The sequence below is a fragment of the Olea europaea genome, chromosome 16 (assembly GCF_002742605.1).
Source record: "Olea europaea var. sylvestris chromosome 16, O_europaea_v1, whole genome shotgun sequence".
In the NCBI taxonomy this organism is placed as follows: Eukaryota; Viridiplantae; Streptophyta; class Magnoliopsida; order Lamiales; family Oleaceae; genus Olea; species Olea europaea.
Genome location: NC_036252.1, coordinates 6,677,469 through 6,694,705, shown reverse-complemented (window position 1 = coordinate 6,694,705; position 17,237 = coordinate 6,677,469). Strand labels below are relative to the sequence as shown.

Here is a 17,237-nt window from a genome sequence, read left to right as displayed (position 1 = left end):
ATACATAACCAATTAAGGTAATTAATAAAAAAAATATTCAAACGAGAAATCAAATTAAATATTGGATAATTCTACATGTACTAATTCATAAGGATGTCCATAATGTACATGTGGAATTCCATGAGTGGAAGATCGAAAAAACTGTTTTTCAAATCTTCAATAATATTATATCACTTGTACATTATAGTATAATGTTTTTATTTAAATAAGTAACTAAAATAAAGTAATTAAATATTAATTATTAATAATAGACACAACCAATTAAGATAATTAATTACTGAAATATCTAATTAAAAAAATAAATTAAATATTAGTTTTTATTTATTTAAGTGATTAAATAAATAACTAAACAAAGTAATTAAATATTAAATAAATAATATACATAATTAATTAAGATAATTAATTAATGAAATATTTAAATAAGAATTAAAATAAATATTAATTCTTTTATTTAAATAAGTGATTAAATAAATAATTAAATAAAGTAATTAAATTTTAAATGCATAATATACATAACCAATTAAGACAATTAATTAATGAAATATCTAAATAAGAAATTAAATTAAATATTAATTTTTATTTAATTAAGTGATTAAATAAATAATTAAACAACAAATAAATAATATACATAGCTAATTAAGACAATTAATTAAAAATATTTAAATAAGAAATTAAAATAAATATTAATTTTTTATTTAAATAAGTGATTAAATAAATAATTAAATAAAGTAATTAAATATTAAATGAACAGTATACATAACCAATTAAGGTACTTAATAAAGAAATATTTAAATGAGAAACCAAATTAAATATTAATTTTTTATTTGAGTAAGTGTTTAAAATAAATAATTAAATAAGGACCAATTAAAATAATTAATTAATGAAATATTTAAAAGAGAAACCAAATTAGATATAATTTTTTTTTATTTGAGTAAGTGTTTAAAATATATGATTAAATAATTAATTAAATATACATATATCAATTAAGATAATTAGTTAATGAAATATTGAAATGAGAAACCAAATCAAATTAAACATTAATTTTTTTATTTAAACAAGTGATTAATTAAATATTAAATAAATAATATAAATAATCGATTAAGATAATTAATTAATGAAATATTTAAACAAGAAAGTAAATTAAATATTAATTTTTTTATTTGAGTAAGTGTTTGAAATAAATAATTAAATATAAAGTGAAAAGTGTTTGGTTTTTTAATTTGTAGTTTAAGGGTATTTTTGTCTTTTAAAACAAAATTCTATCTTTGTAATTGTATAAACTACTTGAAGATATTTTTGTCTTTTACTTAACAGATGGCCATTTTGAAGATTGACAAATTTTTTTGGTCAAAGTCAAAAAAATGACATTTTCAAAAGTACCTCAATCTCAAAGAGACTCGCCCACTCTGTCTCTTCGTCACCATTGACCTTTTCGTCCAAGAGATCAAATACAACTTTTCATTGGATATTTGCCCATTTTCCAACTCATAGTGCCTGGACAACTGTCCTTCATAAATATATGTTTGACATGTATATATTTGATCACATTTTGCCATTGTTGTGGATACTCGTAACTCTAAAAATCAAAAGGAAGAGCATACATAGCAACAAAGAACTTATCTTTATTCATAAATTTAAGTTGATTACACGAATTTGTTTCCTTTATTGGGTTTGTGATTCAGCAACCACAACATGTCATGTTAAAGGAAGGGTGTACATTACACATAAATGACAATTCATTCACTTACGATCCACAAATTTTAGGTGTCAACAAAATATGCCAACGCTTTAACTTGAGATTTCACGGATAAAGTCCTATGTAATGTCATTTGACACCCCTTAAATTTTACATTTTAGTGAATTTCATAATCGAGCAATCCATTATACAAGTAATCCGTGGCACTTAATGTCAACACACGCTAATAAAAGTGTCATTAGATAGCAGAAACTACAACTCCAACAGTACAATTGATCTCCAAGCAATCATCTTTCATAAAATCTGAAGTTTCAAGCATAGCTCGATTGTAAAAGCGCTTGAATCCCCTGTAACATAAATTGGAAACATTAGTTTAGTAGGAAAGGAAGAAAAAATTGACGCTAAAGTCTTTGGTATATGAATAGAAGAAACGCGTCTTACATTTGAGTAAAAACAAAATTTCTTGCATATGACACGATAAAAACTAAAAGTACAAACTTATAACTTAACCCTATTCACACAATATCCTACAAGCTATATACTAACTCAAAAAACTTATAATTTTCATCTTCCAAAACATAGGATAAGTATATTGCAGCAGTCCATTGGCTGGTTCGCCATTTCTAGTTGGTCCAGTCCGGTTTTAATATTTCTGGGTCGGTTCTTGATTCTTGAATAGAAACCATCGGTACTGGACTCTGAAATCGAATCTATCTTTTTTAAAAGGATTTATTTATTTATTAACTATTCATTCAATTTCGCCAGGCCCAGAAAATAACAAGTTAGCAAGGTCTAACTAATATCATTATCAATGACATTTGTTCACCTGAATAAATGAATTATACCACTTTCATTCATACCCACACTTACAATTTACAAACATTTTTTGAGTCGCCGCACTCGGAACCACAGTCAGAATGGTATGCTATTTTACTAGTATTGGATACTGTTGACACATAAAAATTCAGCCCAAATCGAACGGCTGAAGGAATGAAGCCCAATTGGAGGGTCCCCAAATCAGATAGCCCAAAGAACGAAGCCCAATCAAAAAATTCAAGATGAAGGCCCAAATAGGGAGGCCCAAGAACGCGGTAACGCCATCGTCCAAGTTTGCAAGTCGCCCAGAATCTGAGCGAATGGAGTGCCATGCAGTCGCCCAGAGCTGTTACTCTATTCTCGCCCAAACCTTCAAGTCGCCCAAGATTTTAGCAAACATAAAGTATTGTGGTTATCAAGAAGTGCAGTTATTAAAGCAACCCTATCACGTTCCACGATTCAAGGAATTCAATCGAAAATGGTTGAACGACGAAGAGTAATGACAGCAGTTAAAAAAGGCAGTTTCATGACAAATTGGCCATTACGAGGAAAGTGACAGTTGTAGAACGATCAAGCAGTTTTTAGGCGATTGATCACAAAGAGATCATCCATGGAGTATAAAAGAGAAAAAAGACATAGAGCAAAAGACCGAATCAAAAACTCTCGAACAGAAAACATGTAATTTTAAATTTCTTAGTTTAGATTTAAACACTTTTTTCAGTAACTCGTGTGCGTACGCTCCTTGGGGGTATTTTGTTTTTAATTTCCAATTGTAAAGTTATCGTCAATAAAAGAACACCCCTTTTTGGGACTTTGTTTCAAGAGGTTTGTCCTTTACACAATCGTCTGATCCCTTTTAATTGTTAGCGACGAACCCGCGCGAAACAGATACTAGTCGACAACATATTTGCAGTAGATTAAACAAGAGTAAATTAGTATTCCGTGTCATATTTTATTGGATAAAAATGTTTGTACCGAGGGGAGTGTACCGAACTGTTTACACCCCCTCACAACCATGCAGACCTCATGTGTAATTTAATAATTCGAACCAAGTTCCATTCAAATGATGTGAATAATAGGCAAACGGTTAGTGATTAAGTACCAGGAGTACGGTCCTATTTTATTTATACAATTTCTGTTAAATATCGGGAAGATAATTAGTACTTGTAGATTTTAGTTTTTCAACAAAAATACTATGATAGAGTTTGAATTTGAATCCAACAATTACGTGTAACCACGAAAATATTATACTCTAATCACAAACACCTAAAACCTAGACAAATATTAAACCGCTCAAAAATCAAAAATCATAAAACAGAGCTAGAAAAGGTTAATATTAATGCTATCCAAGGTGTTAAGTACCCGTTCGGCAACAACTATGTGTCATTAAATGATTGATTCAGTTAAATGTGACCACCTACACTGATTTCATAGCATTATTCAAAAATCTTACCACATGCTGCCGCGGCATTTAAGAGAATAAGGCCCGCTTTCAAGCGACCCATCAAAATGGCTGTGCACCTTGTGCTTCCCTTTCCCGCTCTGATCAACCAAGCTCAACTCGAACGGGGCCTTGATGTCCGTTCCCTCGCTCATCAACACAATAAAAGCCGAAACATAAGTGGCGTTATCATCAGGATTTTTACCGTCGCGGTAAAAGTAAATCGCCCACTGGGAACCTCCCACAGTGAAACTATCGCTAGCTATGTAATTTCCGATGCCTATGCCTTTCGCAAGAGAGTACCCCTGGACTACGAGACGTTGCGACCCATTTACCGTCTCTGGCACGGAACGAGAGCTCGTCGACGAGATTACTGGGTTTGGGGTTTTTTCCGATGGATTTGACATTTTTGGTAGATAGGAATCGAAGTTCAACGAGAATGAACAGGGCGTCATTTTATCCGTATATAGTCAACTTTTTCAATTCCAAAAATTATTGGGTAAATTGCACAATTGATCTGTAACCTTTTCCAATAATTTTGAGCTTGTCCTCAACTATTTTTCCATCGCATTCTTGTTACCAACCTCCAATAAATAGGCAAAGTTGGTCCCCAATGATGTTTTCCGTCAATTTTGTCACACAACTTTTTTGTAAGGGTGATTGTCAAGCCATTTAAACCTAAATCTTACATTTTAGTGCTTGTTTAGGTTATTTATTGCGTCTCATTTGCATCTATATCAACACAGATGCAAGTACAAGAAAATGGGAATATGATAAAACTTATCTCGGTTGTAGATGACTTGAAATTTTTTATATCCATTTCCAACACATTTAGCTTTTTAGATGAGATGTTTTAATCGTTTCACATTTCACAAAGTTCTCGTGTCCAAATGCCGTTGTCGCCTACTTAAACTTTTAGATAATGTAATTCAACGCATACACTCTATAGCTAGACCATCGTGCTACTAGCCATGAGATTCTCGATAATTGGCAAAACAGTTCACGCTGTGCCTGTCCAATTATAATATATGCACAACAAATCACGGTTGGAACTTACTTGTTTCTTGATTTTTCCTTTTTTTTTTTCACATTTATGTGAGAACCTTTTTTCCTCATATTTTTTATGTAACCTTCAATTAATTAACATATAGTGTCTGTAATGATAGTTTTTGTCCAAATAATTTGTCAGAAGGTGAAATATTATTTGTTACTTATTTAATTAAAAATATGAGGGCAAATAAGTCTTTTTGTTCTCTTAATGGATTTTTTATCGTCATCAAGTCGAGATATGCTAATTAATAAAGAGTGGGTGGGTGCAAATTTAACTACTGAAAAAAATTCTAGTCCTCAATCATTAAGTCATTATTAAAGCAATCGTTTTAAATGAATTTGAACGTGTTTAAAATCTTAAAAATTAATAGCGAAGACTATTGCTTCAAACAATAAGGTGTTTGTGCAGTAGACTTGCAGCTTCTCAATTTGACACCTTTGCATTCAAAATCCATAGATTGAAAATATAAGTCCATCCAGAGTTATTCATGAAGCTGACTGTATGTAACTGAACTGATTTTCAAGTTCAAAGATGGAGAAGAAAAATGCACAATAGATTTGAAATTTCTCTTTAGCCTGTGTCAAAGCTAAAATAGGCAGGCCCTGCTCTGTAGTTGTAGAATTGGCTGCATTCAAATCCAACTCTCAACCTTCTGACTTTAAACCTGCCCATTTGGCTTGTGAAAGAAATAAAAATGAAAACTCAAATCCTTGGAGAATTTTTTGGTTCAGATCATTAGGCAGAAGAAGGAAGAACCCCTTGAAGAAAGGATGAAATCATAGTAAGTCCCCATTGAGGTTGGTAACTCGGTACAAGATGTTTGGCTCCTCTCACTGTTACAAATGTTAATCCTTTGTACTCCACCACATACCCTTCTACCTGCCATTCAAATTAATCTATAAATATAAACAAATCAGCTCAAGGATTCTTCAACTTAATTGCCGCCAAGCATTCTCAATCGGAAGCTTTAACCTGTTTATCACATATCTGGTTGTTGTTGGCATCTATGTCACCACTGCACAAAAAATAAAAAATAAAAGCTAAATCAATAAGATTAAACTGTCCAATCTCGTTCACTAAAGCGTTTGTTATTAGGCAACTCAAAATTTCCTATTCAACTCCCTGCAGTCATGTTCTGATTACTTGAGGATTTACTGCCAGAGACAGACTTGCCTGTATAGCCAGATCCTCGTGCCTCTAGCATGAGATTCTCGATAATTGGCAAAATAGTTGTCGGCATATCTATCCAGTTATAATCTCTGCACATATTAAAAAGAGAAATGACTAGTGTCACTATACTGTTCAAGTTGTGACCAAAAAAAAAAATTTGTGCTTTCAAGACATTTATCCAGCTTATAACTTTACCTGCAACCTGTCCAAGTTGGAGGATTTACATGGAGAACCCTTTGAACCTCTGCTGTGTTCAAGTAATGTTCAACGTATGAATCCAAGCATGGATCAAAATAGTTAACCTGATAAAATCAATCAAAGTTAATTAATGTTCCTACAAAGCAAGAATTGTTAACAAAATGAAGGGCTTACCGAACTGCTGGAGCCATTTTTAAGCACGGGTTTCAGGCAATTGGTGCATAGATGTTGTATAAATCAATATTTCCAGCTCGAGAAGGCTTCCTCTACAATTCTAGAGCATTTGAGGGATGCAGTGCCATTCACAAAATCACAAAATGTAGAGATGCCTTATGAGTCTTGTTGGGAAATTATCACACCGGGGTTTGGAGAAGAAACCGAGAAATGGAAATTCAAGAAGATTAAAATAATGAAAAAAACTTAATTAAATATGAAGGCTCAAACACGATATTATATCGCTGTCCTCAAACGATATTTGCCCCCTCTCGTATATAATTTTGGTGTTTAAAGGGTTTTGCGGCAAATGATTTGTAGGAGTAATCAAGCATTGTAGAGAATTAATACTTAAGCATTTGTATAAATTCTCCAAAACTTGAAGAACACAAATGGAATATGAATATGGATGAAGAAAACTTTGATTTCTTCTTTGTGGAATGAATATATTGATCACGATGTTTTCAAGTGTTTTTCTTGTTATTCTAATGAACACAAACCACCAATTTATAGCTATGGAACATAGCTTCACGAAGTGGTGCCAAAAAGAAGTGAAAAGCCGCCAACAAACCAACCGAAAACCGCCGAAAAAGCTGCCTAACGGCTAATTCGTTGTACCATGCGACCGCATGGTATAACTCCATGCGGTCGTATGGAGTTCTTCATACTGGCCTCTCCAGTTTCAGGTTGTGGCCATGCGACTGCATGGCCATATTGCTATGCGGTCACATGGCATTCATCTTGGGCCTCCGGTTTTAGTTTTATGTTCCAATTTTGTTCATTCCATTCCACACACATGTTTATTGATTTTGAACAACATATTTTCAACAAGTCTCGTTTAAGGCTTGTGTCCAAAAATGATCGAAGAATCATGTTGCCATTGCCGAGTTATCAAAACTGCATTTCCTATCTGAAATATTTCAGATTATAAAATCTTTTAAAAAGAGAAACAGAACTTTAAATATAAAGGAAAACTGGTAGTGGTTGATCCTACAGAAATCCCTTTTAGATTAATGACAGTTTGATTTGTGTTCTTGTTGTTGAGCAATATAGTGTATGCTAGTTGTGGTATGTAATTAACAGCATAACTCTCCAGCAATATAGAAATCCGGGGTTTTGTATTGTGGAAACCTCTCGAGCCAGTTGACAAGAAAAGTATAGGTATCATTGGCAATGCTTCTATCACCAGTGCGCCATAATCAGACGAAGTGTTTGAATAAGAGAAAGCAACCACAGCAGGGGATTCCAAGAAAATCACATTTGCCACTGGAGAAAATTCAATGGAAGCCATAAGCAAACTCATTGTAAAACAAGAACATGAAACTTTGATTTTGTTATAAATTATAACTTGATCTGACCATTGTTCCATGCATAATTATTTCCAAAGAGTTTTTCCGTCACTATTGACTCTAAAGGGGCCTAATTCCTCCATGGCTCCATATCCAAAGGATGAACAGCCTGGACCTGGTCATCAGAAATATAATTAACATTCAGCTCCTGCTTTTCTGTTATTTGCTGAGAATATGAATATTAAAGCAAAGGTACAAGCTTTTGATGTTCTATTGCAAGAAATCAAGACATTAGAAGATCGATGTACTTGTACAATTAGGACATGTTTGGTACAAATGCTTGACAGCTGTGCATAGACAAATAGATGTAATGACCTGAGCCTCTGCCCATCTTACCCCTGGTAGATTTCTATTGCATCTCCCAGGATTTGAATCCAACACTTGCTCAATTGGTATTAGTATTCAATTTAAGTCTCTCATAAGGTAGACGCCTTGATTTCAAATTCTGGATATATGACAGAAAGTTGTGAATCTAATGAACATTTATCAGATGGTTAAACTCTTTTGATGAAATGAATCTAATGAATATTTCTCTTTGTCGATTTTGTACCTCCATTTAACCACAAAACTAGAGGGTTGGCTGAAGAATTTGCCGGTGACTCAACAAAATAATAAAACAATGCTCTTCCAGCCTGTGTGTCAACGGTAATATACCCCGCATACTGATCAAAATCCACGTTCTCAGGTTGTCCTGGCAACTTGTCAATCTTGTTGGCTTGCATCAACCCATCTTGAGGTGCAAAATAAACAGGGGAAAATTCTCCTTTCTCCTGCAAATGTGCCAAGAATCCGAAAGAGGAAAATTAGGTGGTCTTCTGGAATTCAGAAACCTGTGAAGATAAATTGCCTGGTTGGCAATACTAAAATTGCAAAGGATCGAAAGGCTGAACATGCACAGAAAACTGGATTAGAAAAATTCTGCATATTGGTATTACACGTTGACATCAACTATAGTCAGGGGCGGACCCACATGGGGTCATGTGGGGTCAAATGACCCCACAGTTTTCTGTAATTTTTTTTTTTTTTTTTTTTTTTTTTAGTTTTACCTTATATTATTGGTAAGTCATATTTATCTCAAACTTCCTTGTAGCGCAAATGGTCAACAGTCACATATTTATATTTGACGTTTAGGGTTCGAATCCCTTTCCTAGATATTTTTTTTTTTTTTTTTTTTTGCTGAAAACTTAATTTTCTGCCTGCCGAAAACTTAATTTTCTACCCCCAAAAGGTCCAAATCCTAAATCTATATCCATATCCATTATTTAGTCCATAAATATATCATATAATCCACCTATTTTTTCTCAAAGTACAAATAACGAACATGAACAGCAAAAAACCGATTTTTCCTTTTTATTCATGATACGTTGTTCGAAAAAAAAAAATTTGACCCCACAGTTCGAACGGCCTGGATCCGCCCCTGACTATAGTCCATTTATATAGCAAAGATTGGTAGTAAAATTCAAAGCTTTGGGTTGTCTGTTCTTTTTATTTTATCATGAAGAGCTCCTTGAAATGAGTGACAGATTATCTTGGAAAATCAACCGAAAGATTCAAGCCGGATGCCTTATCACACTTGGATCAGCTTCAAAATTTTATTTTTCTCGACAAGCTTTGTAATCAGCAATTCATGAATGTCCCTAAATTACAGTAGAGATTTGATTATTATATTAAGATTGTGCAACAATTCTATGATTTCAATCAAACAACTGAAACCCAAGATTCCGATTCTTGTAATTCCAGCACAAAAAGTGAAGAACTCGTCCACAATATAATCAGATGACTGAAATCCACAATATAATCAGATGACTGAAATCACCTAAAATTTGGGATTAGGATCCTCTTCAACACCAAATGTGGCCTGATTTTCTTGATATGAATTGTGTCGTCAATTCTCATGCAGAGTGTAGGCTTTTCTTCGCATTTTAGCCAATCTTATGGAGGTTTGTACTGAACATTCAGCTTTAAATGAAACGAACAAATTATACAATACTTAGTAAAGCGAGACATACATAGATTACACAAGGTTATTTGCTTTATTTATAGTTATATGAAACAATATTTTTGGTTGTAATCTCTAAAAATTGAGATATCAACAACAACATTTTCCTTTCATCCAAAGCCATTTCCAGTCATATACACAGATCCCCTTCGACGAGTTGTAGTACATTTTACAGTAAAACAGGCAATAATCATAGGTGACATCAAACTTCGTGCATTCTACTGGGCAGATATCTGCATCATCAGTCGAAAGTAGAATTAAAAATACATGAAAAAATAATAGAAAATGAGAAAAAGGAATTAATAAAAGAAGGAGATTTTTGATTACCAGATGCAACAAGAGGGACAGAGATGAGGAGGAAAAGAAAGAAAAATTTGTACATAACCATTTTCAAAATATACTGCCAAAGTGTGTGTGTATAAGAGGACAATGTTACCTTCTTTTATATTAAGTAACAATAAAGAAAGGTAATTAATTAATGCATTTAATCCATTTCATTCAAGTTAGATGCATTTAAGAATTGGCTGATAGGCCGTTCAATCTAAGGACTAGTAAGAATTTTGAAAAGTCAAAAATTGTTTAGGAATTAAAAATTTAAAAGTTACTTTTAAATATGTTTGGGTAATTTTCTAAAAATATTTTAAACATGTGTTTGCTCAAATTGTGCTTAGGTGATAAATATTTGGAATCTACTAAATAATGGAAAAACATAAATATCTTCTTAATGAAGAAAAACAAGATAGAGTTTAACACATATTTAAAATTTTAAAGACATTAAAATCCTAATTTTGTAGACAAATTCAACTAAACTAGAAAACTGCAAAACAAATCCAATTAAAATCAAACAATTGCAAAAAATGACGAAAATAACCTAAAAGTAATTTTAAAAAATGCTAAAATGTATCTCCAAACAACAAAATTTGACCCCGAAAGTTGGCAAACATCCCTTGATAAAAATGTGCAGAATCAGTAAAAGCTTTCGAATCATACTCACAAACTAAAATTTGACAACCGAATTGAAAATTATGCCCATTTTCTTAGATCCTCTGTATTTCTTCAAATTTTCAATTAGTTTATAGGAAATTACAACAGAGTTATAGAAAATTAATATATAAAATGACGATCTACTACATACATGAAAATGGGTATCTTTAAAATTCTCATTCTTTACACCTTTGTTTCGGTCTGCCTCGTAACTTTAGGTAATCGTGAAAATACATTTTACTCTTATTGTCTATTACTGCGACGACAAGTTGGACCAAATAGGTAATGGACATGATTTGAAAAAAATAAAATTTATTCAATACTATGTACCAAATATATTCTTATTTTTATATTTGGTTGATGACACCATCTCACTGCGACAAGTGGGATCGGGAAAGGTTATGGACGTTAGGACTAGGGGTGGGCGTGGGTTGGGTTGGGTCGGTTTTCGCCCCAACCCTAACCCAACTTAACATGATCGGTTTGGTTGAAATTTAACCCAACCCAACCCGTGTAAAGTTTGAAACCCAACCCAACCCAATCAAGTATCGGTCGGGTTGGGTTGGGTTGGTCGGTTTATGACAACTTATTAATAAAGATTAAAGTTATTCATTTTTGGGTGTAAAGCATCACTAATATAGTCCCAGAGTCTCAAATTTTACAAAACTAATTACCACAGCATAGATAAAATTCAACTGAGACACTAAAGAGCAGAAATCACAACCAATTTAGAAGTTGGTTTCTCACAAAATTCTCTAATAGTGAGACGGGATTGGAATTTATAAGGTAAAAAAATTTCATCAATACAAAATGCCCCAAATCATTAAATAGTGTCAGCAAAGAAGAAATAGCAGAGATGTAGTCAAAGAAGAGATCACATTAGAGATGAGTCTGTTCAGATTAGTATATGTTGGCCTCTCAATGTCAAGTGACTTGCGGCAAATATCATAGATCGCCTCATTGTCAAGAAGCACGGCAACATCAGTGTGCTCCAACAAAGAGTGGTCGAGAGAATAGAGTTGTATGGCTCAACCACAGCAGTCGAAACTTGCGAGGATGGGTAAATAGTGAACCCCAACTTTGATTTCTTACCATTCAACATAAAGCCTCTCAACCAAAAAAGATTCAAGTTCAGATCCAATGCCCCCACTGACAGCATGGAACACCATGAACCCTTACAATCCAGTACAATTATTCGCAAGCTTTCGGAGCTTGAGTGAGAGCGAAAGCGAGAGAGAGGGGGAGGGGGAGGGAGAGGGAGAGGGAGAGGGAATAGAGAGATTTTAGGGCTTCTTTTGGATTTGGGAGCGACCGAGTGATTAGCCATTTACGCATTTTTTTTTTTTTAAGTTCGGGTTGGGTTGGGTTGGTTTTTATAGGTTAACCCACAACCCGACCCGACCCAACCCACCTACGTAGCCAAAAAACCGAACCCACTTAAAAACAACAAAAAAATCGACCCAACCTGGTTGGGTCGGGTTGGGTTGGGTTGGGTCAGGCGGTTTGGACGGGTTGGGTCGATTTTTGCCAACCCCTAGTCAGGACCGTGCTGGTGTTCTTAACAGGCACACACATTATCAATTTTCAACTAAAATATTGCTTCATAGTTCATACAAGTATTAATCGAAGTACACAATTTGTGTATATGATAGCATAACTCTTGTTCAATGATTTTCCATTTATTAGTATAGAAAATTACAAGCATTCATATGATTCCTTTTCAGAAAATTAGTATTTTAGAATAAAATCTCAAATATAATATATCGGAGCCCAACAATATAAACAAGCAATCAAGTTACCATCTTGTGAGGATCTATTAAGGGTAATATAGAATCCCAAGTTGATTAATTATATGAAAATGGGTATCTTCAAAATTCTCATTCTTTACACCTTTGTTTTAGTCTGCCTCGTAACTTTAGGGAAACGCGAGAATACATTTTACTCTTATTGTCTATTACTGCGACAACAAGTTGGACCGAATAGGTAATGGACATGATTTGAAAAAAATAAAATTTATTCAATATTGTGTATCAAACATATTCTTATTTTTATATTTGGTTGATGACACCATCTCACTGCGACAAGTGGGACCGGAAAAGGTTATGGACGTCAGGATCGTGCTGGTGTTCTTAATAGGCACACACATTATCAATTTTCAACTAAAATATTGCTTCATAGTTCATACAAGTATTAATCGAAGTACACAATTTGTGTATACAATAGCATAACTCTTGTTCGATGATTTTCCATTTATTAGTATAGAAAATTACAAGCATTCGTATGATTCCTTTTCAGAAAATTGGTATTTTAGAATAAAATATCAAATATAATATATCAGAGCCCAACAATATAAACAAGCAATCAAGTTACCGTCTTGTGAGGATCTATTAAGAGTAATATAGAATTCCAAGTTGATTAATTATAAAATCAATAACCAACGTATAAAGGCTTAAATTGTCGTCAAAATTATGACACGTACAATCAAGAGAAAGATATCGAATGGAGAAATAAAGAAAAGAAGATGAAATGAGGCATGCTCAGGGGTGGACCCAAGGGGGGTTCCCTAGAGTCACTTGACCCTCCAATTTTTTCAAGGTTTTTTTTCTTTCTTTTCGGAATCACTATGAAATATCAAACAAAATTGAAATATTACATTCTTAATATCATTTTGAAATACTCATGATCTAGTATTTCATGTCGTTAATGTAGTGCGAAATGATCAATCGTAGCAAATGTTACGATGCGTCAAAATAGAGCGTTTCAAACTAATATTTCAATAATTTTAATAACAAGCTAACTTTAAAAATTCTTTGACGATTATATACTAGTCATATCCATAAATCTTCTATATCTTCTCGAAACTCATTTCGAGAACTATATCATAAAAATATCGAATAATCTAAATGAATATCGAAAATAGTTAAACATATGTCAAACGTGTATACTAAAAAGAGACATATAACTCATATTTTTTGAAAATAAAATAATTATTTTATTAATATTTATTATTTTTGTGCGACAAATATCTCAATATAATTTACATCATTTTATTAGGAAATTTTATATGTGGTTTGACGTCAATTTTTTTTTTTTGTACGTAAAAATTCTTTAAAATTTTTTTATTACTTCATAGGGGTTATAAATTGTTATACTCCTTTTTCATTTTGATTATTTTTACATCTGAAAAAAATTTATATATAAAATAAATTCAATCATTTTTAGGATATTTTTTTTTTATTATTACCTTTTCCTCTTGATCAATTAGTCTTTTTTCAAATGATGTCAAAAATTTTATTAGGAAATTTATTAGATTATTTTTTAAAAAAAATTAGTTGATTGAGAGGAAAAAGTAACAATAATAAAAAAAATTCCGAAAAATGATCGAATTTTATATATATAAGTTTTTTAGATATAAAAATAATCAAGATGAAAAAGTAGTATAACAATTTATAACCCATATAAAGTAATAAAAAAAATCGTAGCTTTTTTCAAAAATTTGATTGTGACCTCTTAATGTAAAACGTCTGCGTCCGCCCCTGGGTATGTCTTTCCTTAAAATAAAACTTGCACCAATGTCAACAGGATTTATTGAATATCTATCTTCCATGACACAATATTTCTTTCCAAGTTGGTGTTGAACCTTATCAGTCTTATCGATCAAAGAAAGCGCCTTAGTTACAAAAAAGTATTTAGACCGGTGGTCAAGAGGGTTTAGAAACTTTTCGAGGAAGAACACCAAGGTCCAAGGTTACTACTAAGAAAATAGAGCATGACAAGTCTGGCAGTGATTCCCAAAATATCCAAGGCAATCCAAAAAAAAAAGAAAATTAATAATAAAAATGTTTCGCGCGGGTTAATTCGCTAACAATTAAAGAGGATCAGACGATTGTGTAAGGGACGAAACCTCTTGAGACAAAGTCTCAAAAAGGGGTGTTCTTTTTATTGGCGATGAATTTTACAATTGAAAACGGAAAACAACGTGCCTTCAAGGGGCGCAAGCACACGAGTTACAGAAAAGGAAATGTTTAAGTCTAAAAGCTAAAAGAATGAAAATTACATATTCTCTGTTCGAGAGTTTTGGATTCGGTCCTTTACTTCTAAGTTCTTTCTCCCTTTTATACTTCATAGGCGATCCCTTTGTGATTAACTGCTCTAAAAAACTGCTTGATCGCCCTACAACTACCCACTTTCTTTGTAGTGGCCATTTTATCATGCAACTGTCCTTTTAACTGCTGCCATTATCTTGCATCGTTCAACCGCTTTCGATTGAATCCCTTGAGTCGTGGAACGTGATAAAGTTACTTTAGCAACTGCCTCAATAACTGCATCATAATGCGTTATGCTTGTTGATACCTTGGGCGACTTGAAGATTTGGGCAAGACTTTGGACAACCGTATGCCACTCTATTCGTTCAGACTCTGAGCGACTTACAAACTTGGACGATGGCGTTACCGCACTATTGGGCCCCTTATTTGGGCATTCACATTGATTCGTTCAATTGGATTTCGTTCTTTGGGCTATCTGATTTGGGGATCCTCCAGTTGGACTTTATTCTCTGAGCTGTTCGATTTGGGCTGAATTTTTATGTGTCAACAATTACCCCCCAATTTGGCAGAATTAATAATAATTATTGAATTTTGCCATATTCACTTCACGTCTTCAGCAACGTTCACGATTCCCAAAGAATTTCAATCATTGTTTCCTTCTATAACTTGAAAAAGTGCGTTGCTTTGCAAACCATTATAAACTCCGAACACGCCATTTTACTGCTACGAAATCACGTTTCATATTCCTTACGCATCCTTAGCGATTCACTTTTCATATTTTGCTTCCTTGTTACGTAACTCTGAAAAGCTTCGTTTCTTCAATGGCTGCTTTACAATCCCAAGCTAGCGATTCCTTTAGTTTTGATGACTTTCAGAAACTTCTGAGTCGTTCATACGTAACCCCAAGTTTTCTTGCGCCCGTCGATGTTGGACGTAATGAGTTTTACTTGGGTCCTTTCTTCAACAATGCGGAAGCAGTCGAACAGGCGGCGGTGGGTCAGCTGTTTCCTTGCACTCATGGCCCTCCTTTTCTGAATTCTTTGCCGCTGGGGCCACTTCGTGAAAAAGGTATTCGCACTTGGCCCAAATCTGACGTAGCTTTTCGTAGTTGGCATGCTCGTCTTGTGGGTCATGGTCCTACTAAGGCACTTTTTGATAGCGCTAGGATTTCTGATTTGTTGGAAGTCTCTATTCGCCCCCCTACTTTTGATTCAGCGCTCTTTCCGATTGCTTTGAGCTTTTGGTCCTCTGAGTATAACACCTTTATTTTTTCTCTTGGTCCCATGTCTATTACGTTAAGGGATGTTGGCAATCTTCTTTGCAGGATGCTGACAGGATTGTTCGTTCTATCCAGGATTTGTTCGCTTCCTGGGGGCAGGTCCAAATGCCTCGCCCTACTCCATATGATCGTTCTGCTGCTTCTTCAGAAGAGGACTTGAAGTTCTTGAAGGAGTTGGTATTTGAGTACGTATCTTTCATGGACATGGACATTGGAAGGGCTAGTGTTGCCAGACACAAGGATGAACTTGAACGCTTGAGTGCGAAATTAGAGCAAGTACTGACGCTTCCGTTGCTCAATCTTTCTGCTGACTTTAAAGCGACGTTGAAGGTCGTTCACTCTGAGGTCCTTACTATGCTGGCCAAGAATGCTGAACTAAAGGCCAAGCGTACTCAATATCTTCGAGCCGTAGCCGAGAAAGAGTCTCTGTGCTTGGAGATCAACAAGGCTAAGGACGAGTTGCAAGAAATCTCTTCCGAAGTCATGATTGAAGACTCCTTAATGGTTAGCTTGGCTGCTCAGATGAGGGAACTTCAAGCCAAAATGGACGATTGCAGGGCGAGGATGGCCGCTAAAAAGCGCAACGCCTCTCAGGGAATTGAGCGAACTAAATCCTTGGTCGAACAGTGCAAGAAGCTGGAGGTTAATGATGATGACGTTGCGGCTGAATTGAACATCACTTCCTCCCGACAGAACGAGGATTGGGAAAAACTTAGGGAACGAATTCGTTCCTTATGGGGTAGTTTGTAATTAAGACACACGATTTTCTTTTTTGTACTTTTGTCCCTTATTAATGAACATTAATTTCTTGTGCATTTATTTGATGTTTATTTTCTAATCATCAATTCTTCAAGCATTTAACTGCTTTGCGTTAAGAATTTTGTCCATTCCCTTTTGATATTCCCATTACTGTTCCCGAGACTTAGGGCCATTTAATTCCGTCTATTAGACAGAAATGTGGCTGTTCATATTCTGTCTCTTCATCTTCACCCCCT

At 34.0% G+C, this 17,237-nt stretch overlaps 1 protein-coding gene and 1 pseudogene across 1 annotated transcript; both read right to left on the bottom strand.

Annotated features, from left to right (window-relative positions):
- Positions 1-1,718: 1,718 nt before the first annotated feature.
- On the bottom strand, positions 1,719-4,392 carry LOC111411931 (BTB/POZ and MATH domain-containing protein 5-like). Its single transcript, XM_023042612.1, has 2 exons — positions 3,966-4,392; positions 1,719-2,043 (listed from the first exon to the last, which is right to left on the bottom strand). Exons 1-2 carry the CDS (start codon positions 4,358-4,360, stop codon positions 1,935-1,937), a joined length of 504 nt encoding a protein of 167 aa, XP_022898380.1. The 5' UTR covers positions 4,361-4,392; the 3' UTR covers positions 1,719-1,934.
- A 1,347-nt stretch (positions 4,393-5,739) lies between these two features.
- Positions 5,740-12,244, bottom strand: LOC111412562 (annotated as a pseudogene).
- Positions 12,245-17,237: the final 4,993 nt, after the last annotated feature.